The 19,465-nt window shown below is 42.0% G+C and overlaps 1 protein-coding gene across 1 annotated transcript; it reads left to right on the forward strand.

The window, feature by feature from the left end:
• Positions 1 to 889: 889 nt before the first annotated feature.
• Positions 890 to 18,108, forward strand: LOC140134588 (B-cell receptor CD22-like). Its single transcript, XM_072155019.1, has 8 exons — positions 890 to 1,053; positions 6,715 to 6,779; positions 6,862 to 7,227; positions 8,655 to 8,942; positions 10,974 to 11,231; positions 14,855 to 15,076; positions 15,607 to 15,694; positions 17,940 to 18,108. The coding sequence occupies exons 2-8, from the start codon at positions 6,737 to 6,739 to the stop codon at positions 17,989 to 17,991; spliced, it is 1,317 nt and encodes a 438-aa protein (XP_072011120.1). The 5' UTR covers positions 890 to 1,053; positions 6,715 to 6,736; the 3' UTR covers positions 17,992 to 18,108.
• Positions 18,109 to 19,465: the final 1,357 nt, after the last annotated feature.

Below are 19,465 nucleotides of genomic sequence, written 5' to 3' on the forward strand. Positions count from 1 at the left end.
AGAGTGGACGAGGTATGGCATCACAGTGGACGAGGTATGGCATCACAGTGGACGAGGTATAGCATCACAGTGGACGAGGTATGGCATCAGAGTGGACGAGGTATGGCATCAGAGTGGACGAGGTATGGCATCACAGTGGACGAGGTATGGCATCAGAGTGGACGAGGTATGGCATCACAGTGGACGAGGTATGGCATCACAGTGGACGAGGTATGGCATCAGAGTGGATGAGGTATGGCATCATAATGGAGGAGGTATGGCATCACAGTGGACGAGGTATGGCATCTCAGTGGACGAGGTATGGCATCACAGTGGACGAGGTATGGCATCACAGTGGACGAGGTATGGCATCACAGTGGACGAGGTATGGCATCTCAGTGGACGAGGTATGGCATCTCAGTGGACGAGGTATGGCATCAGAGTGGACGAGGTATGGCATCAGAGTGGACGAGGTATGGCATCACAGTGGACGAGGTATGGCATCACAGTGGACGAGGTATGGCATCACAGTGGACGAGGTATGGCATCACAGTGGACGAGGTATGGCACTGGAGTGAAGGAGGTTTAGAGTGGAAGAGGTAAAAGAAAGGAGTGGAGGTATATGGCGCTGGACTGGAGATTATAATATGTATAAACAAATTAATATAATTATAAATTCCAATCTCTACAAATTAAATGTAAACTTAAATGTATTACGGTACATACAGAACATAAGGAAAACCAAATACATTGTAGCAGCTCCATCCTGGGTTGTAGCAGTGATGAATGAAAGAAATGGAGATGAGTTTCCTGATACAATAACAACAGAGAACAAGGAGGAGGAGGAGGAGAGGAGGACTCTAAGTAATGGAGGGAGGTCCCTGCTGCTTGTTCTAAGACCAGCAAAGGATGTGTAATAGCGGAAAACAAGAATCCCAAAATAGGGATTAGTTTATATATACAAATATAGAGAAGTCAGAAGGACACGGACACTGGGAGAAAACATTCAGATTTCTGCTAAAGGAGCTTCGTCAGACAGTAACCACCAGACTAATCCCTTAATAACATGAAATTGTGAGTATGACGACATTTTACAGCCTGACTATAACATGTGACCGGGTTACTAGTCCTTATATAGTGGGCGGCAGACAGGGCAGTTTCTAGGTACAGGGCAAAAGTCAAAAGATGCCTCCCCAGATTTATACAATGCTTCCCGATTTTAGCGTAAACAGTTGGCCACAAAACAAAAATGATTAGAGACTTGGATTCATGTATGGATTACCGTGCATGCAGCACTATCCCACCGAGTTACCTTAAATATTGCTCCCCACAAAATTAAGTGGTTCCATTTTAACTAAAATCTACAGTGTATTCCTAATTATAATATTGTTTCTGTCATGAATTATTATAATAGTGATTTACATATAAATTTCACCAGAACAAAGCTCAGTACATAAATACACCACCAGCATGGAGTCCAATATATAAGTAAAGCACTAGAACCAAGTTTTGTACAGAAACACAGCATCAGGACCAATCTCTGTTCCTTTTATACATATTTATACAGTATCCCAAACCCCCATAATGAATTAATGCATGCAGTACCCCTGATTAATTCATACAGTCCCCCCTGTAATAAATATAGATATATAATGTGCCCCCTATATTAAATATCATCCTCCCTATATTAGATGCATATACAGCCCCCTCTATTAAATACCATCCACCCTTTATAATATATATATGCACACACAGTGCACCTCTTCACTCTGCCCCCAACTATATAGGTAGCCAGCACACTGCCCCCAAGTATATAAGTAGCCATCACACTGCAGTTCCCCCAGTATATAAGTAGCCATCACACTGCAGTTCCCCCAGTATATAAGTAGCCATCACACTGCAGTTCCCCCAGTATATAAGTAGCCATCACACTGCAGTTCCCCCAGTATATAGGTAGCCAGAACACTGCAGCCCCATCCCCCAGTTTATAGGTAGCCAGCACACTGCCTCTCCCAGTATATATAGGTATCCGGCCCACTACCCACCAAGTATATAAGGAGCCAGCACACTGCAGTTCCCCCAGTATATAGGTAGCCAGCACACTGCCCCCAAGTATATAAGTAGCCATCACACTGCAGTTCCCCCAGTATATAAGTAGCCATCCCACTGCAGTTCCCCCAGTATATAAGTAGCCATCACACTGCAGTTCCCCCAGTATGTAAGTAGCCATCACACTGCAGTTCCCCCAGTATATAAGTAGCCATCACACTGCAGTTCCCCCAGTATATAAGTAGCCATCACACTGCAGTTCCCCCAGTATATAGGTAGCCAGAACACTGCAGCCCCATCCCCCAGTTTATAGGTAGACAGCACACTGCCTCTCCCAGTATAAAAAGGTATCTGGCCCACTACCCCCCAAGTATATAAGGAGCCAGCACACTGCCTTGCCAAATATATAGGCAGCCAGTATATAGTATCCTATCTGCAGGCAGCATGTTATAGAGCAGGAGGAGCTGAGAAGATTGTACATAGGGTCCCATCTGCAGGCAGCATGTTATAGAGCAGGGGGAGCTGAACAAATTATACATGGTGTCCTATCTGCAGGCAGCATGTTATAGAGGAGGAGGAACTGAGGAGATTGTATAGTATATAGTGTCCTATCTGAAGACAGTATGTTATAGAGCAGGAGGAGCTGAGCAGATTACTCTGAATTAGTACTGAACTAAAATCATACAAAATCACATTTTCCTCTTGCTCTGATCATACAGTATAGGAGGCCAATCAGCTGCTAGTATTGAGAAGGTTGTACAAAATGATTCCTTTCATAAATATGTGAGCCCCTAATGAATATTCATGAACATACGGCTGTATTATACTATACAGATGATAACTAGAGATGGGCAAATTTGTTGAAATTTGGTTCAACCCGATTCGACAAATTTTTCGAAAAAATTTGATTCGGCCCGAATCGAATCATGACAAATAAAAAAAAAGGTATTTCCTGGCTTTGTTGGAGATTTCTTTTTTGAAGTAAAGTCACTTCTGTCATGCTCTTTACAGTGAGATTTACATAGACATGAGGAACATAATCAGAATTTATAGGGTGATGGTCACAGTTCTCCTTCTGCCCCTCCCATCACAATGACCTCAGCACTGGTCACAGAACAAGCCTGAAAAACTCCCCCACACAAATCTACAGGTTTCTGTTTTTGATGTATATAGTAGAAGGGTGTTACAGACTATTTTTGGCATAGTAACCACTACAGATGAGAGAATTTGTTAAAATTCCGTTCATCCCAATTCGTAAAATTTTTTGAAAAAATTGTATTCGACCCCAATCGAATCATGACGAATCACGTTAAAAAACAGGTATCTCTTGGCTGCAGAGAGCCTGTAGCGTGTTGTAGAACGTTGTTCCATGCTTAAATATGCATAGGGAGTGTGGTTTGGTCTTCAAACAATGCTGTGTTTTAGTATGACACGCACATGACAGCCGCCGCTCTTAGAATCGCTTCACTCTTCACTTCCATGTGCACTTACATAGGCCAACTTCACCAAATAAGCAAAGTAGGAACGCAGCCTGACAAGGTAACGTCTGTGCCAGCTCGAGAGGACCGAGCTGAGGGCCAAGATCCCACTATAACATCACAGAGTGCACTCTTTTTACACTGACATCAGATGATTCCATAGATCATGACAGAACCTGTTGTGTTAAACCTTGATACATGTAGAAACCCCCAAAAGACTTTCGGTCAATAATCCATCATCAGTATTGCTAAAGCCAAAAACAAACAGGAGTGGATCCAAAACAGAGATGACCAGTAAATGGGATACTTGCATGTCCTCTGTGTTCTGTATCCACTCCTGCTTTTGGCTATCAATCCTGAATCTTTTCATTCCTCCTGACACATGAAATTAAGGGGAAAACTAAACACAGTGGCAACATCATAGAGCGGTGGAGGGTGAAAACATCATTATGGAAATCACAGGGTGTTCCAGGGAGACAGCGGTCAGTTGGCAGCAGCATGAGTAGGCCGCAGAGTGGCACAAAGACAAATTATGGAGGTATTTACAAAAAAACTAATGGACCTTCTGTCACGGCAGGGATTAAATTCAAAATTTACCCAGTATTAGCCCAAACCCCTGATGAAGCCAGTTGTACTGGCGAAACATGTCGGGGGGCTAATGTTTGTCTAATTTTAAATAGCAGTGTGGAAGAGTCCTAGAAGGCAGCGGCAACATCTATCTTAGTTACTATCCGAGATAGGGACATAGATAGTGACTTATATGAGACCTTATAGCCTATATAATCGCTGTCTGTAGGTCTGACACCTATATGTAATACACACTATAACATATGCCTTACCGCACTAGCAGCCCCTAGTGGGGCAGCTGAGGCAATACTCGAGCCTCTCAGCCTAGGGATCCAGCCTAGGGCTTTAAATCATATTACAGGCTACATTACCTTATGCAGACACCGTTGCGTAACACAGTGCACTATACTTGGCCAATGGTTCACGGTTAGCAGTTCAATTGTATAGGCTCTGAACCTTCTTCGTGTATGCAACTGCCTGTGACTTACACCACACTGTGTTCTTAACTCACTAGAGTCCTCTGCACCCAGTGGTCTATGCCATGTTTTTTGAATTAGTGTTAATTATTTTATTTATTTTTCCAATAAAAGCGATGTTTTATTTTTTCACCTGTCCGGATATGGGCTCTCTTTGACTGACTATAGGCTGTTTTGTGTAAAAAAATTATGGAGGTGGCATAAACATGGAAGGCCACAGAGAGGCACAATGACAGAGTTTGGAGGTGGTGGCAGCAGCAGCAGGAGGCCACAAAGGGGCACAATGATAGTGTGGAGTGTGGAGGTGGCATCAGCAGAAGCCCACAGGTGGCAGCAACATGGAAAGCCAGAGAGTGGCACAATGATAGAGTGTGGAGGTGGCGGCAGCAGCAGCGTCAGGAGCCCACAGAGCCCACAGGAGAGGAGGCCACATTGTCACACAATGACAAAGTTTGAAATTAATTTGAAGTTGCGGAGATCCAAAGTAAAACACTACGCATTTTGGCTCCGGGATGGAGCCCGGGCTGGTGCCTTAATCAGGTGAAAAATGAAATATTGTATGTAATTGTTCACCTGACGAAGGCTCCAGCCCGGAGCCAAAACGTGTAGTGTTTTACTTTTTATTAAAATCACTTTTAATATACTATGGATATACTATTCCGGTCTAATCTCTGAGTGTGGCAGCGCCTTCCAGAACGGGGCGACACCTCGTGGATCTCTCAACACTGCCAAGTCCGCCAACACTGGTTGCACGGACCTGACGTCTCGTCGGCAGTAGCTCCTCTATCTATTACAATACGCTTCTTTTTTCACTGGACCAGGTGAGAGGCCCTCTACTGTACACAATCCTTCTTAAGCGAAATACACTTGAATCCTCTGTGCTTTTTGTCTCCCTCTCTCATTGGCTACGTTGGTGCATACGTGTGGATCCCCACATTAACGCATTCAACGCCAGCCCTCCGTTTTTATGAATTTGAAATTTTCCATTTCAATTTGAATTCGAAGATTAGAGATGCCACATGCATCCTACATTACAGTTTACCTGAAAATATCATGTCTTTGCCAAAAAACTGCAAAGGTGGCATTCGGTCAGAGGTGTGGAGGTGGCGGCAACATGCTAAGCCACAGAGTGGCACAATGATAAAGTGTGCAGGTGGCAGCAGCAGAAGCAGGAGCCCACAGGTGGCAGCAACATGGAAAGTAACACAGTGGCACAATGATAAAGTGTGGCGGTGGAAGCAACCTGGTAAGCCACAAAGTGGTTTATCACTATGTTGATTTGACACGGATCTACTTTATCTAACAAAAAAATTTTAATTTGTGGTATACTTGCATTTATGTATGGATTACAGTGTATACAGCACTATCCCACTAAGTTACCTTAGATATTGTTCCCCCCAAAATTAATTCTAACATATAAAGGGGTTCCCCTTTAGGTTGTTTAGATTGTGAGCCCCATGGGGACAGGGACCTATTTCACATGTTTTTTGCAGCGCTACGTAATCTGTGTGCGCTATATAAATGAAGAATTATTATTTAGAACTGCTATTTTGGGTATACAGATCCCCCAAAACGGAGACCCTGGGATTGGAGCAGAAATCACTACAGAAAGTATGTGGATTTGACACTGATTTTGTCCTTTTCACTTCAGAAACAAAAAATAACTGCTAACAGGGGTACACAGAACCCCCAAAACGGACACTGTTGGAGCAAAAATCACTACAGCACAGTACAGTAGAAGCAGCTGGACGCTATAGGCAGCACATGCAGTGTGAATTGCCGAGATTTGAAAATGGCTGCTTCTTTTTATGTCTGTGTGACATCAGCCTGCCGATCGCTGATAGGCTTACATGTCTGCACATGTGATCGGAGGTGTTCCTTCATCCTTCCCAGAGTTCTCTGCCCCATGTAACACGTTGTGCTCGCGCCCATTTAGGTAATAAAGGAGAAAAAAAACTTAGTTCCCACGAATCACCGTAAACTTTGGCTTCGTAACGAATTCCGATTTGTTAGAATCAATTTGCCCATCTCTAATGATAACAAGTGGCTTATTACTTTACAGAAGTTTTGTACATTATCGCATGGTAAAGCTGAAATATATGACACCATAATCTTCCATGTTTCTATGAATTTGGATTTTCTATGAAATGTATTTCCTGTTTTAGTTGCTGACCTATTTCATCCAGAATGGAGGCGTTGCAGCAGCTTTATCTTCTCCTCATCTGTCAGGGTAAGTTGTCTCACAATGAGAGAATAATCCAATATAATGAGAATCTGTGACTGCGGCCTCATGTTCTGCTCGTTGCTTCCAGGCTTCTATCTGGGGTCGGAGAGTCAGCGATGGACTTTCCCTTATTGGGCTTCAGCTCTGCTCGGCACCTGTGTGGAGATCCCTTGTACATACAACTCTTCAGGGAGGTCTGAGATGTCCAGCACTGTCTGGTACATACATAAGAATACTTCTCATCCAGAGATACTAAACACCAAGGACTCATCATCAGTGATGGAGAAATACAGAAACAGAACCTCCCTGGTGCCCGGAGATAAGAGCTGTACCTTGCGGATAGACCCTGTGAGAAGAGAGGATGATAACACTTTATATTTTCCAGGGATTGCAGAAGATAGAAATATTAATGCATATGATGTACAATTAGCCACGGCTCACCTCTATGTCCGGGGTAAATACCTGGAAATGTTCTCACTTGTGTTATATGTGACTTTATTTTCATTCGTAGTGTTGAGCGGACACGAAACAGCAAAGCTCATGCCAAACTTTGCCAGTTTTGGTCTTCCAGACCTCGACCTACCTCAGGAAGTTCAGGTTTGAGTTCAGCTTAAGGCCCCCTGCTAATAATGCCCACTATCGGTGCTGGCACTGATCACAGAGGATAACTCTCTAAATGCCACCGGCAGCAATCAAATCAATGTTGTGCTTGCGATGAGCACGGCCATTTTAGGGATGATCATTGCTCCCTGATTAAGTTATTTGGTGGAAGGATTCTCCAAAACATCCCAGGCCCTTAGTCATTTACAAAGGGCCCGATTCGCGTTTTCCTGCCGTGTTACCCAAATATTTCCGATTTGCGACGATTTCCCCTGAATTGCCCCAGGATTTTGGCGCACGTGATCGGATTGTGGCGCATCGGTGATGGCATGCACGCAACGGAAATCGGGGGCATTGCCGAACGAAAACCCGACGGATTCGGAAAAAAACGCCGCATTTAAAAAAAAAAATATGTTGCGGAGCTTGCACTTACCTTCACTCAGCCCGGCTCGGTGAACTCCAGCTCGTTCCGATGCTTTTCAGCGCAGCAGCGCCAACTGGTGGACGGCGGAGGAACTACCTTAGGGAACCCCAGCCGGACCCGAATCCAGCGCAGAGAACGCGCCGCTGGATCGCGAATGGGCCGGGTAAGTAAATCTGCCCCCCTGGGTGTTATTTGTGATGTTTCAGGTCTGCTCATTACTATCATTAGTAATCTTATTTTATTCCCTTAGATTAGATGACTGTGACCTTTCCATGTGTTTCTAAGCTGTAAATGTATATAAGGGATGGTTGGATGCAGGGCTGGACTTCAACTAAAACTCTGCCCTGGTCTACAAAAAATATGAGGGGATTTTAGAGATTTCTTTTTGAGCCGTAATAATGAAATATCACAGACAATGATAACACAACAATATAAAAACTCTAAAACACACTGCATCCTAAAGGTCAAAGGTGGCTGACCATCATTTGTAAATATAACCTTATGGACTGTCCATGTTGTCCAACATAAGGTTCTCAGAAAGACTAATCCAATAAGGTGGCTATTTACCACTAATTATGAGTGAACCTGAACCACAAAGTTCAGGTTTGTACCAAACTTTGCAAATTTGGGCCCCCTGGACCTGACCCCTTATTTTATTAGAAGGTATTTAAAAATCTAAACAGGGTTTTAAATTTTGGGACTGCTCATCCCTCTTTACCACATATGAAAGCCAACACAGTTTTCCACTGACCAGGTGATCACCAAGTTTAGTATCCAGTACATATAGACTATATCTTCTGTAAACTCTATTTCTAATGCTAATAATGAATAATGGTGGGTTTCTTTTTGATTCCCAGATACAGTCTACATTCGTCTTTTCGTGCTTAATTACATAACTGAGGGAGAAGCCACCACCATCAGATGTTATGTAGAACATGGATGTGCCTCTACGCCTCCTTCTCTAAGATGGAGTAAACTCGGTCCAGTTAAAATTCGGTCAGAGATGGTTGCGGGAGGAAAATGGAAAGAAGAATCTATACTGACGTATATTCCTGTATATGAGGATGAGGGGACTCCGATACAATGCACCGTCCATTATGTTAATGATGTGATTCATGAGACATCCAAAATTCTGAAAATGAACTGTATGTATTATAGGGGACAGGATGAACATTACATATGTACATACTATAGAGGTGTAGTCACTGCTGTCTATTAATAAGTGTCGAAACCTGGACTGGAGTATGGGAGCGACCATCCCACCCAGACTTATTGGTCGCTCCATAGAAAACCCAGACTTGAACTATCGAAAGGAAGAGCTGCTCAGTAACATAACGTCACTGGAATTCAGCTTCCGGATTTTTTACATCACCAAGGCCAGGCATCTTGGTGACACATACCTGCTATCAATAATTTTACCAGTTGTCGTCTTACAATAGTTTTCAATGCATAAACATAAAAAAACTGGGGGTAACTTTCTAAATTGGTGCCATATCCCCAAAAAAAATCTTGATGTGTGAATTTATTAGCACTAAGTCACTACCATATAATTATGTGTGGTTAGGCTGCGTAATATCGCAACAACTCAAGATTTTTTTTAACTCCCTCTAATGAGAGCTCTGGACTCGCGGAGGACAGTAAACTCACCAAACTGTCCCCTGCCTACTTGTCTCTATGTATCTTTAGCGATATGTGAAAACTAGAAGACCATTCCTCCCAAGTTCACTGTGCCGACACTGTGCAAAACAAGACAAACAAACACAATAAGAGGTCCGGTTCACAGCAGAGATGGCAGCAAAGACACAAAAACTCAGATACAAATAGATAGTCTCAGAACAATAGCCAAAATTGTGGAAAATCAGAATTACAGCAGAATTTAGAGAGCAGCAAAGTGAGTAACTAACAGAATAGGCAGCAGAAATATTATAGGTTCTGGGCTAAATGAAACAAACACTTATAGGTGACTGCTCCAGGTGATTGGAGAGGAAGTCAGTCAGTCAAAAAATTAACTGTTGCAGGGCAGAGCAGACTACAGGAGGATAAGGGTGAAGTGCAGACAACTCCAAATGTGCCAGCTAGCTAAGTGCAAGTTCACACAGGAAGCTGACAAGTGTTACCAAAGAAAATCAACGCATCCTCAGTCAAATACCCTGGACAAAGAATGTCAAAAGCAGGTTTGTTACACCCACAAAAGGAAAAACACAGCCCAACATACATCTAATCAATTATATTTCATTGCAAGATATGTAATCCAAAGAAGCTAAAAGGCTATGAAATATCAAAGAGAAAGGTAAAAACAATGCTAAACAATGCACAGACAGCTAAACACATAAGAGAAAATCCTTCGAGGTAACTTACACAAAAAGGATGAGATGAATGGGTAATGCACTGGATGCAGTATTACATCAATAGCAAGTTACTCATTGCATAAAATACACATAAAGTAGTAAAAGAGTATAGAATATACAAAAAAAACTGCCTAAGATGATTATAAGTCACACTCACTCATGGCTAGCAGTGTTAAGATCTCTGGTTACCAGGGATTACATCAACCCTTGGAGCCTTAACCAAATCCATGTGGGAATATTTATCATAGAGATGACATTAGGAACCATAACTGATGTAATGAGCCAGGAGGCTCTGGTCATCTGTTATAAGCACCTTTGCTTTTTCAGGTTCAAAACTTTTTCTGGGTTGTTTTCTGCCTTAAGACGACCTGTCGGGTCGATTTGCGGCCTTAAACCACATCTTATTTCTGGCACAACTGAAAAGAGAAGACAATCATAAAGCTTGAAGGAAACCTGTGATGGCCAATTCAGACACAGAACCACCCACAGGTCCAAAAATCTTTTATGTTGAACACCGGACTTACAAGGGAAGATCCGGCGCCTTGCGATGCGGCAAGTGAAGCCTGGATAATGGTCTTTGTTCACTGTTCATGCTTCCTACCAACAGCAGTAGCAACACAGCAACACATTTGAGACACAAATCATCGGCCCATGAGGACCTTCGGGCAGTCTAGTGTCCCAAATAGCCGTCACAGTTTCCCTTTCAACTTTGGATTGTTCTCTCTTTAGGGTTGTGACAGAAACAAGATCCATCAAAAAAATTTCACAAATTCTCCGAAAAGCCAAATATTTTTCATGTTAATTAAAACATCTAATTTTTCTCCACAGATTCTCCAAGAAATGTGACAGTCAACGTTAATGAGATGGATAATGTGATAGAAGGAAGTGATGTGAGGTTACAATGTAACAGCGTCTCCAGACCTGGTGCATTTCTGTATGACTGGTACAAAGGGAAAACCAAAATACGAAGCGCAGGAAGGGAGATCAGAGTGAGGAATGTGACCAGGGACATGGAGCCCTATTCCTGTACTGCTGCAAATATGGTGGGTGGAGGAGCATCTGCCCCGTTACAGCTCCTTGTTCTATGTACGTATATACAAACTAGAAGACTGTCTAATATCACTTGGAACCTGTCATCAGCTAAAAATGACAGGTTCTCTTTAAGCAGTTGTAATTTATATAACATGTTTGGCTTAGTATAATTGACAGAGTGTCCAGATCACATAGCGGGTATTTTCCCAAGGACAATTCAAAAAGTTTCTCCATACTTTGGATAGACATGTTGTTGCCACTTTTGCAATGATGGGGTAACAGAGGACTTCCATTTACAAAGAATGACAGTCTTGGAGTCTGGTTAAGGTGACAGGTGAGGAATCAATGTAGGACCATGTAGGATATCATGAATAGTCTGTAGGACAACCGACCAAAATGTTGTAGAGAGGAGCATCTCCATAAAATGTGTACTAGTCGGGGCCCTATACCAGTGAGAAAGCACTTTACAACTAATCTCCTGACCCTTGGTGGTGATCACAGATCTTTGGGACAGGGAGAAGCTCTTGAACCATTGTGTGGGTTTGAATGATCTTCCAGTAACGTCTACCAGGCAGTGCTGAAGAAAGGAGGGATTTGAGCAGAAGAAGATATTAACATCTTATAGAGCACCGATAGGGAATATGGGATTGATAATTTTGCCAAACACAGGGTTTCAAAGGGAAATAGGACACGGCCCAGGTCCATGAGCCCTTTAATGCAGTCATAAAAGTATTGCATCTGAGTGTATTCAAAATATTGACATAATCAGAGTGACATTGGAAGAACAAAACATTTAAAGTTTTTAGGGATGTTCTAGACAGCACCCATTAAAATCTGAGGGGTCTTGAAATGGAAGATGAGAAAAATTGTCTGTTATAGAGCCCTGGAAGGATTGTCGATATTGAGGATATTGAGGTGAATGAAAAAGTGGGGGACCGTGGACAAGTTCCGTAGAAACATAAATTGGGTTAATTGTACCCAAGTTTTAGGGGCATAGGAGTGGAAGTAGTCCAGCAGTCTAGCATGCACTGAATAATAAGTTCCCAGGTCTGCCAGGGATCCAGATACATTTGTTAAAGCATTTCTGAATTCAGAGCCAGAGGGGGGGGGGGGTTGGGGGGTTGGGAGGGGAATAAGACCAGAACAGTCTTCAACATATAGAGCTAATTAGGCAATAGGGTAATTTTAAGGCTAGTAATCCAAGCATACCAGGACAGATCCCAAGCTGCCAAGACATGTAGATAAGTAATGAATAGAGATGAGCGAGTATACTCGTCCGAGCTTGATGCTCGTTTGAGTATTAGCGTACTCGAAACGGCTCGTTGCTCGGACGATTATTTCCCCTTCTCGAGATCGAGCATTTACTTAAGAAAACACAGTGAAGAACATTGAAGAATACAATGAAAACAGTGAACACAGTGAACACAGAATCATTTAAGTGAAAAAAACTGTGAAGAACACATTGCAGATGTTTCCGTACATCTGCTAAATTATCCGAAGACATTAGTGCAGAATGGTGTTCTTCACAATAGTATGTGAAGAACAATATGTGTGAAGAACACATTTCAGATGTATGGAAACATCTGCAATGTGTTCTTCACACATATTGTTCTTCACATACTATTGTGAAGAACACCGTTCTGCACGCGTGTCTTCGGATAACTGAGCAGATGTACGGAAACATCTGCAATGTGTTCTTCAGTGTTGTTTCAATGTGTTCTTTCAGTGAAAACATCTGCAAACATCTGCAATGTGTTCTTCAGTGTTCTTCTTTCAATGTGTTCTTTCAGTGAAAAATGCTCGAGTCTCCCATTGACTTCAATGGGGCTCATTATTCGATACGAGCACTCGAGCATCAGGAAAAGTTTGTCTCGAATAACAAGCACTCGAGCATTTTAGTGCTCGCTCATCTCTAGTAATGAACCAAGAGGTACGAAGTTATTATCAAATTATTTCAAAAGGTTAAGGGAAAGTTTAATTCCAAGTTAAGAGATGCCTCCCGATGGCCACACAAAAGGCAAGGTCTGTTTAATCACAGAGATCAAATGGGGCTGCAGAGATAATAATAATACATTCATGGTCTCTGATTTAGACATACTGATCTTGAAATTAGACCATTTGCCAAATGTGATAGCTCCAAGGGCAGGGAGGGTAAAGAGGTTTGAGGATCAGTTACATGTATCAGTAAGTCATCATCAAAGACAGAACATTTATATTCAGTGCCTGCAATAGTGATGCCTTAGATGTCAGGATTGTTCTGGATAGTACTCATGAGGTGCTCCATCACCAACAAATACAGGAGGGCGAAAACAGGGCACTCCTGCCTCATGACATTATGTATAAGAAATGGGGCTGAAAGGCCACCATTAATTTACAATCTAGCTGATGGGAATGGGTAAAGAGCCAGGATCTTGGAGGACAGGGTAGGTCCAAAGCCAATATGAGTGAGGGTACTTTATAAGGATGACCAAAGTATCCTATCAAAGGCCTTCATGTCTAGACATGATGAATAATGTCAAGAGTCTTGATAGTATCGCTCCTTCATTTCCTACTGGGCACATACCCCACTTGAAATACCAATTATCCAGGTAGATTATGAAAAACAAGGCCTGCTACCAAGAAGATATATATATCTTCTCAATATCGACATGAGAAGATATATATATCTAGACCTCATGAAAACTATCCAAAAAATAATAAACAACAATTTGTGCAAAATCCAATAAATTTTATTAATGATACAAAAGAGTGACAAATGTATGATCACCAAGACTAAAAACCAACCCATAAAAACAATCCCTGGTGGACATAAAGGTGCATAACCATTCCTGAAACAGTAAGATCACATACAATGATAGATGAATGGCCTGATGGGCACTATAAACAACAGTACATGCAGACCAATTCAAATCGACACACTGTTAACATTGTTGAAGTCAGAGGGCACAGTGCCAGTAGACATATGTTTAGAATAAGACAAAGTATAATTTCATAAATAATGTAAACATTAGTGGGCATGAACTTTCAGGTCTACATTCAATAAAGATATTGACCTCTAGATGCCTCAGCACTGGGAGCCATCTGGTGATATGGTTACATGTAGATTGGGCAGGAAAGGTCCAGCAAAACAGCATTAAAGGCACCAAGGACGATAGTGGATAAATCCGTGAGGAACATTTTGTAAAACTGCCCACTGAAGCAGTCAGGTCCAAGGCTCTTTTACCCAAAGAAGATTCTCCACCACAGGGGCTAGCTCCCAATCAATGGAGGGTTCCACTAAGTCCGAAAATGTTTTCAATGGAATTGATGGCAGCTAGGGCAGGATGCTGGGAGAAAATAAGGGAATTAAGGGAATTGAGAAGTGTTGTGGAAATTCTGAGTTCAGTCTGTCTTGGGGTATCCTAATCTATTCTCAGTACAACATCCCCTTAATTCTCTTGGAGTGGAATAGACAATCAATCAGGAACCACTATTCCACTTATTTGGGGTGGTTTTGTTAGTTTTTGATGTGGTAATTATGGTTTCCAATTTGGTTGGATATCTTAACAAGTCATCTTAATAGAATCTTAATATTTCTTTATTCTGGATCAACAAAGATCCCTGTATCCTTGTAATATAAATGTACTCTTATGTTACATAGTGTTATTTAGGAAATTGGATTTTTCCCTCGTCTTTAGATGCAGCGGATGGGGTGAACATCACTGTGAGGAATGACCATGAGTTGGTGTGTGATTTCCGGAGCAGCCGTCCTGATGTAACTCACTACACCTGGATGAAGGATGGATCTATATTACACAATGAGACAGGGAAGACTCTGACCATAGATAACAATGGCCGCTATTCATGTATCGCTCATAACACGGCCGGGGATTCCTCCTCACAAGAGATCCACATACAACGTAAGTGTTTCACAATTCAGGGGTGAGCTAAAGTAATTTGGGTCCCTAAGCCCCAGTCATATGGCTTAATGGTGGCATAAAGGTGTCTAACGATTTGTCAGGTTCCTATTAATGATTAGATGCTTCGGCAGATGAGATACTCATGTCAACTTCCATAATCATGCCGAGACCAACAATATTTGAGATTGAAATGGTGCTTAAAACCTGCTTCACTTCTTACGATTATGTTTTAAACCTTCCCCTCTCATTAAAGGCCCAGCTAATGGTGCATCTCCCATTTTACAACCTTTATGGGACACCATCTTCTGGTTTTGTTCATAAATGACGCATGAGGCATCAGTGGGTGGAGGCATTTTGTATCTGTACTTTTATGACACTTTTTTTTGTATACGTCAAAAACTTGTCCGGTCACTAAAAAAAAATCTGATAGAAAAAGAGAAATAAAATAATAATAATAATAACCATCATCATCATCCAATATCCAAATGATATGTTTTCTAACCTTTTTATATCTTTTTTATATATTACAGCTGAAACAGGGGTTTTACCTCTCATTATGGGGATAGTTGCTGGAGTCTTTCTACTTGTTTTAGTTCTGGTTATCTGCGTTTACTTAAGGTATTATTAAAAATATTGTTAACATGTTCTTAAGAAAAGAACTTGGGGAGATAAACTAAAACTCCAAAGTTAGATGGATGGTTCTATGCTGTGCTATATGGTATAAGCGGTATACATGGCTGACTAGTTGTCAGTACCCGATAGGGACATCAAGTGGCAAATCCCAAAGCAATAAGAGGGATAAATGAAAAATTAATTCGACGCTGATTCGGGTTCGGCCGGAATTCACTAATGTAGTGCGCCTGATGTCCACCAGGTGTCGATGCTGGGCTGGAGTCCGCTGGAGTTCACGATCCTATACTGGGTGCAGGTAAGCATGTGTCAAGCAACACATTTTAAAAAAAAATTCCACTTTTTTTCCGAATCCGTCAGGTTTTCCGATGGCGACTTCCCCTGATTTCCGTCGCATGCATGCCGACGCCGATGCGCCACAATCTGATCACGTGCGCCAAAAACCCGGGGCAATTCAGGGAAAGACGGCGCAAATCGGTAATATTCGGGGTAACCCACCGAAAAATATTGATTTGGGCCCTTAGTAAATGACCCCGAATGTGGCATTTAAATGGAACCTTTCAAAAGGCAGGGGCCCCAAATACTAGTATGTTGTCATACTGCTGGGATTTAGGGTAAAAAAAAAGTTTAAACTTTATGAATTTCAAAACTAAAAAACAAGAGGGTGTCTGTGACTTGGTTCCATTAGGACCCCTGTCACATGCACATTGGGCATTGTAAAGCAGAGTCTGTATACCGAGCTTCACTGCACATGAGCTGTACATTTGGCACATGTGCAGTGCTTTTATTTTTAGCTTTTTTGGGTGCATATTGTACAATGTTCCCATTATGTTTTATGGTGGCTTTTGTTATAGTTGCTGGAAAAATTGTAAATTTTTTAATTTACACCTTGAAAACTTGAATTTGATTTATATGTTCCTTTGTAATATACACTCACTGGCCACTTTATTAGGTACACCTGTCCAACTGCTCGTTAACACTTAATTTCTAATCAGCCAATCACATGGCGGCAACTCAGTGCATTTAGGCATGTAGACATGGTCAAGACAATCTCCTGCAGTTCAAACCGAGCATCAGTATGGGGAAGGTGATTTGTGGCCTTTGAACGTGGCATGGTTGTTGGTGCCAGAAGGGCTGGTCTGAGTATTTCAGAAACTGCTGATCTACTGGGCTTTTCACGCACAACCATCTCTAGGGTTTACAGAGAATGGTCCGAAAAAGAAAAAACATCCAGTGAGCGGCAGTTCTGTGGGCGGAAATGCCTTGTTGATGCCAGAGGTCAGAGGAGAATGGGCAGACTGGTTCGAGCTCATAGAAAGGCAACAGTGACTCAAATCGCCACCCGTTACAACCAAGGTAGGCAGAAGAGAATCTCTGAACGCACAGTACGTCGAACTTTGAGGCAGATGGGCTACAGCAGCAGAAGACCACACCGGGTGCCACTCCTTTCAGCTAAGAACAGGAAACTGAGGCTACAATTTGCACAAGCTCATCGAAATTGGACAGTAGAAGATTGGAAAAACCTTGCCTGGTCTGATGAGTCTCTATTTCTGCTGCGACATTCGGATGGTAGGGTCAGAATTTGGCATCAACAACATGAAAGCATGGATCCATCCTGCCTTGTATCAACGGTTCAGGCTGGTGGTGGTGGTGTCATGGTGTGGGGAATATTTTCTTGGCACTCTTTGGGCCCCTTGGTACCAATTGAGCATCGTTGCAACGCCACAGCCTACCTGAGTATTGTTGCTGACCATGTCCATCCCTTTATGACCACAATGTACCCAACATCTGATGGCTACTTTCAGCAGGATAATGCGCCATGTCATAAAGCTGGAATCATCTCAGACTGGTTTCTTGAACATGACAATGAGTTCCCTGTACTCAAATGGCCTCCACAGTCACCAGATCTCAATCCAATAGAGCATCTTTGGGATGCGGTGGAACGGGAGATTTGATCATGGATGTGCAGCCGACAAATCTGCGGCAATTGTGTGATGCCATCATGTCAATATGGACCAAAATCTCTGAGGAGCTTCCAGCACCTTGTTGAATCTATGCCACAAAGAATTGAGGCAGTTCTGAAGGCAAAAGGGGGTCCAACCCGTTACTAGCATGGTGTACCTAATAAAGTGGCCGGTGAGTGTATATATATATATAAACATATATATATAGGACATGCAACTGCTCTTGACCTTAATTTCTGGCTTTTAATTAATTTTCTCACTTTTATTAGGAAAAAGAAGAGGTCAGCTCTTCCATCATCCCCAATACATGATTCTTTATAATGTGAGTGTATTTGTATGGTTGGAGCTTTCATCCCTTTTATTTATTTAATATCTCAATATAGATTTATAGTCAACCTATGTAATCTGTTCTGAGTCTAGTGAATTCAAAATAATACGGACTGACCCCATAGTGTATGTAAAGACTTGACCCGGCTGTGGTAAACACAGTGATCAATTGAAGTTGTCTTTTGTGCTAAAAATGTTGACTGCCTATCCTAAGACTAGGTCCTCTTCATCAGATTGGTGGGGGTCTGACACCCAGAACCCCTTACAGATGTTCTCAACAGAAAATGTAACAGGAAGCAGAGAGATCCATTCTTTAGTGGTGTAGTAGTGTTTAAACTGTGAGTAACATCATCTTAGCTCCGATTTAGATGAATGTGAGCTGAGCTGCAGTACACTGTCCTCCTGACCACTACACAGGAAATGGTGCTTTCTGCTTCCTGTTCCATTCTTTGTTTTCCAGCTGCATAGAACATATGATCGGTGGATGTGCTGAGTGCTGGACCTCACCAATCTGATGTTAAGGGTGTATTCTATGCATAAGTTATATTTTTAACCAAGAAAAACCCTTTAAACAAAATAATTATTTTATTTCAAATTACTAGAAAATTATACAATGAACTAAGCCTTAAATGAGTCATTTTCTCCCAAACTCCATTTTAATAGAAATAATTATCAACATCGATAAAGAGCACATAACCTCCTCCTTATCCTACAAAGTCCTGACCAGCAGGATATGTACCTATCCATAGGATTATATTTAGGAGCCCATGGGCATTCCAGCTAATCTACCAATAGGGAAGGGTCATGAATCACAATTAATTAAAGCCACTTTAACCCTCTGGAAGGTGCTGAGCGGAAAGGTTCCTAGAGTGTCCAACAAAAAGTTTCTCAACTGTTTCATGTGTTCTCAACAAGGAAAGGCTTCAGAAATGCAGAAATGCTGACCCTATGGGAGCATATGTATATATATATATATATATATATATATATATATATATATATATATGCTTTGGTTCACCTGTGAGAGTCAGGAAGAAATTTATTTTATTAATTACCATATATACTCAAAATGTGCTGAAAACCCATCCTCGGCTTATACTCGATAAAAAAAGTATATCAAAACTCACATGTCCGGCTTCCCCCGCTGCTGGCTATATACTGCGGCAGGGGGCTGGCTATATGCTGGGGTAGTGGTCTGGCTATATACTGTGGGATATGGGGTGGCATTCTATATACTGGGGTGCAGATGCTGGCTATATACTATGGGGCAGGATCCGGCAGGCTATATACTGGGGAGGTTGTGATCAAGGCATTTCCCACCCTCAGCTTATACTCGAGTCAATAGGTTTTCCCAGGTTTTTGTGGTAAAATTTGGGGTCTCGGCTTATATTTGGGTTGGCTTATACTCGAGTATAATATGTATATATGTGTGTGTGTGTGTGTATAGACATTTTTATGTAAAACTATA

Source organism: Engystomops pustulosus, chromosome 6, assembly GCF_040894005.1.
Source record: "Engystomops pustulosus chromosome 6, aEngPut4.maternal, whole genome shotgun sequence".
Lineage (NCBI taxonomy): Eukaryota > Metazoa > Chordata > Amphibia > Anura > Leptodactylidae > Engystomops > Engystomops pustulosus.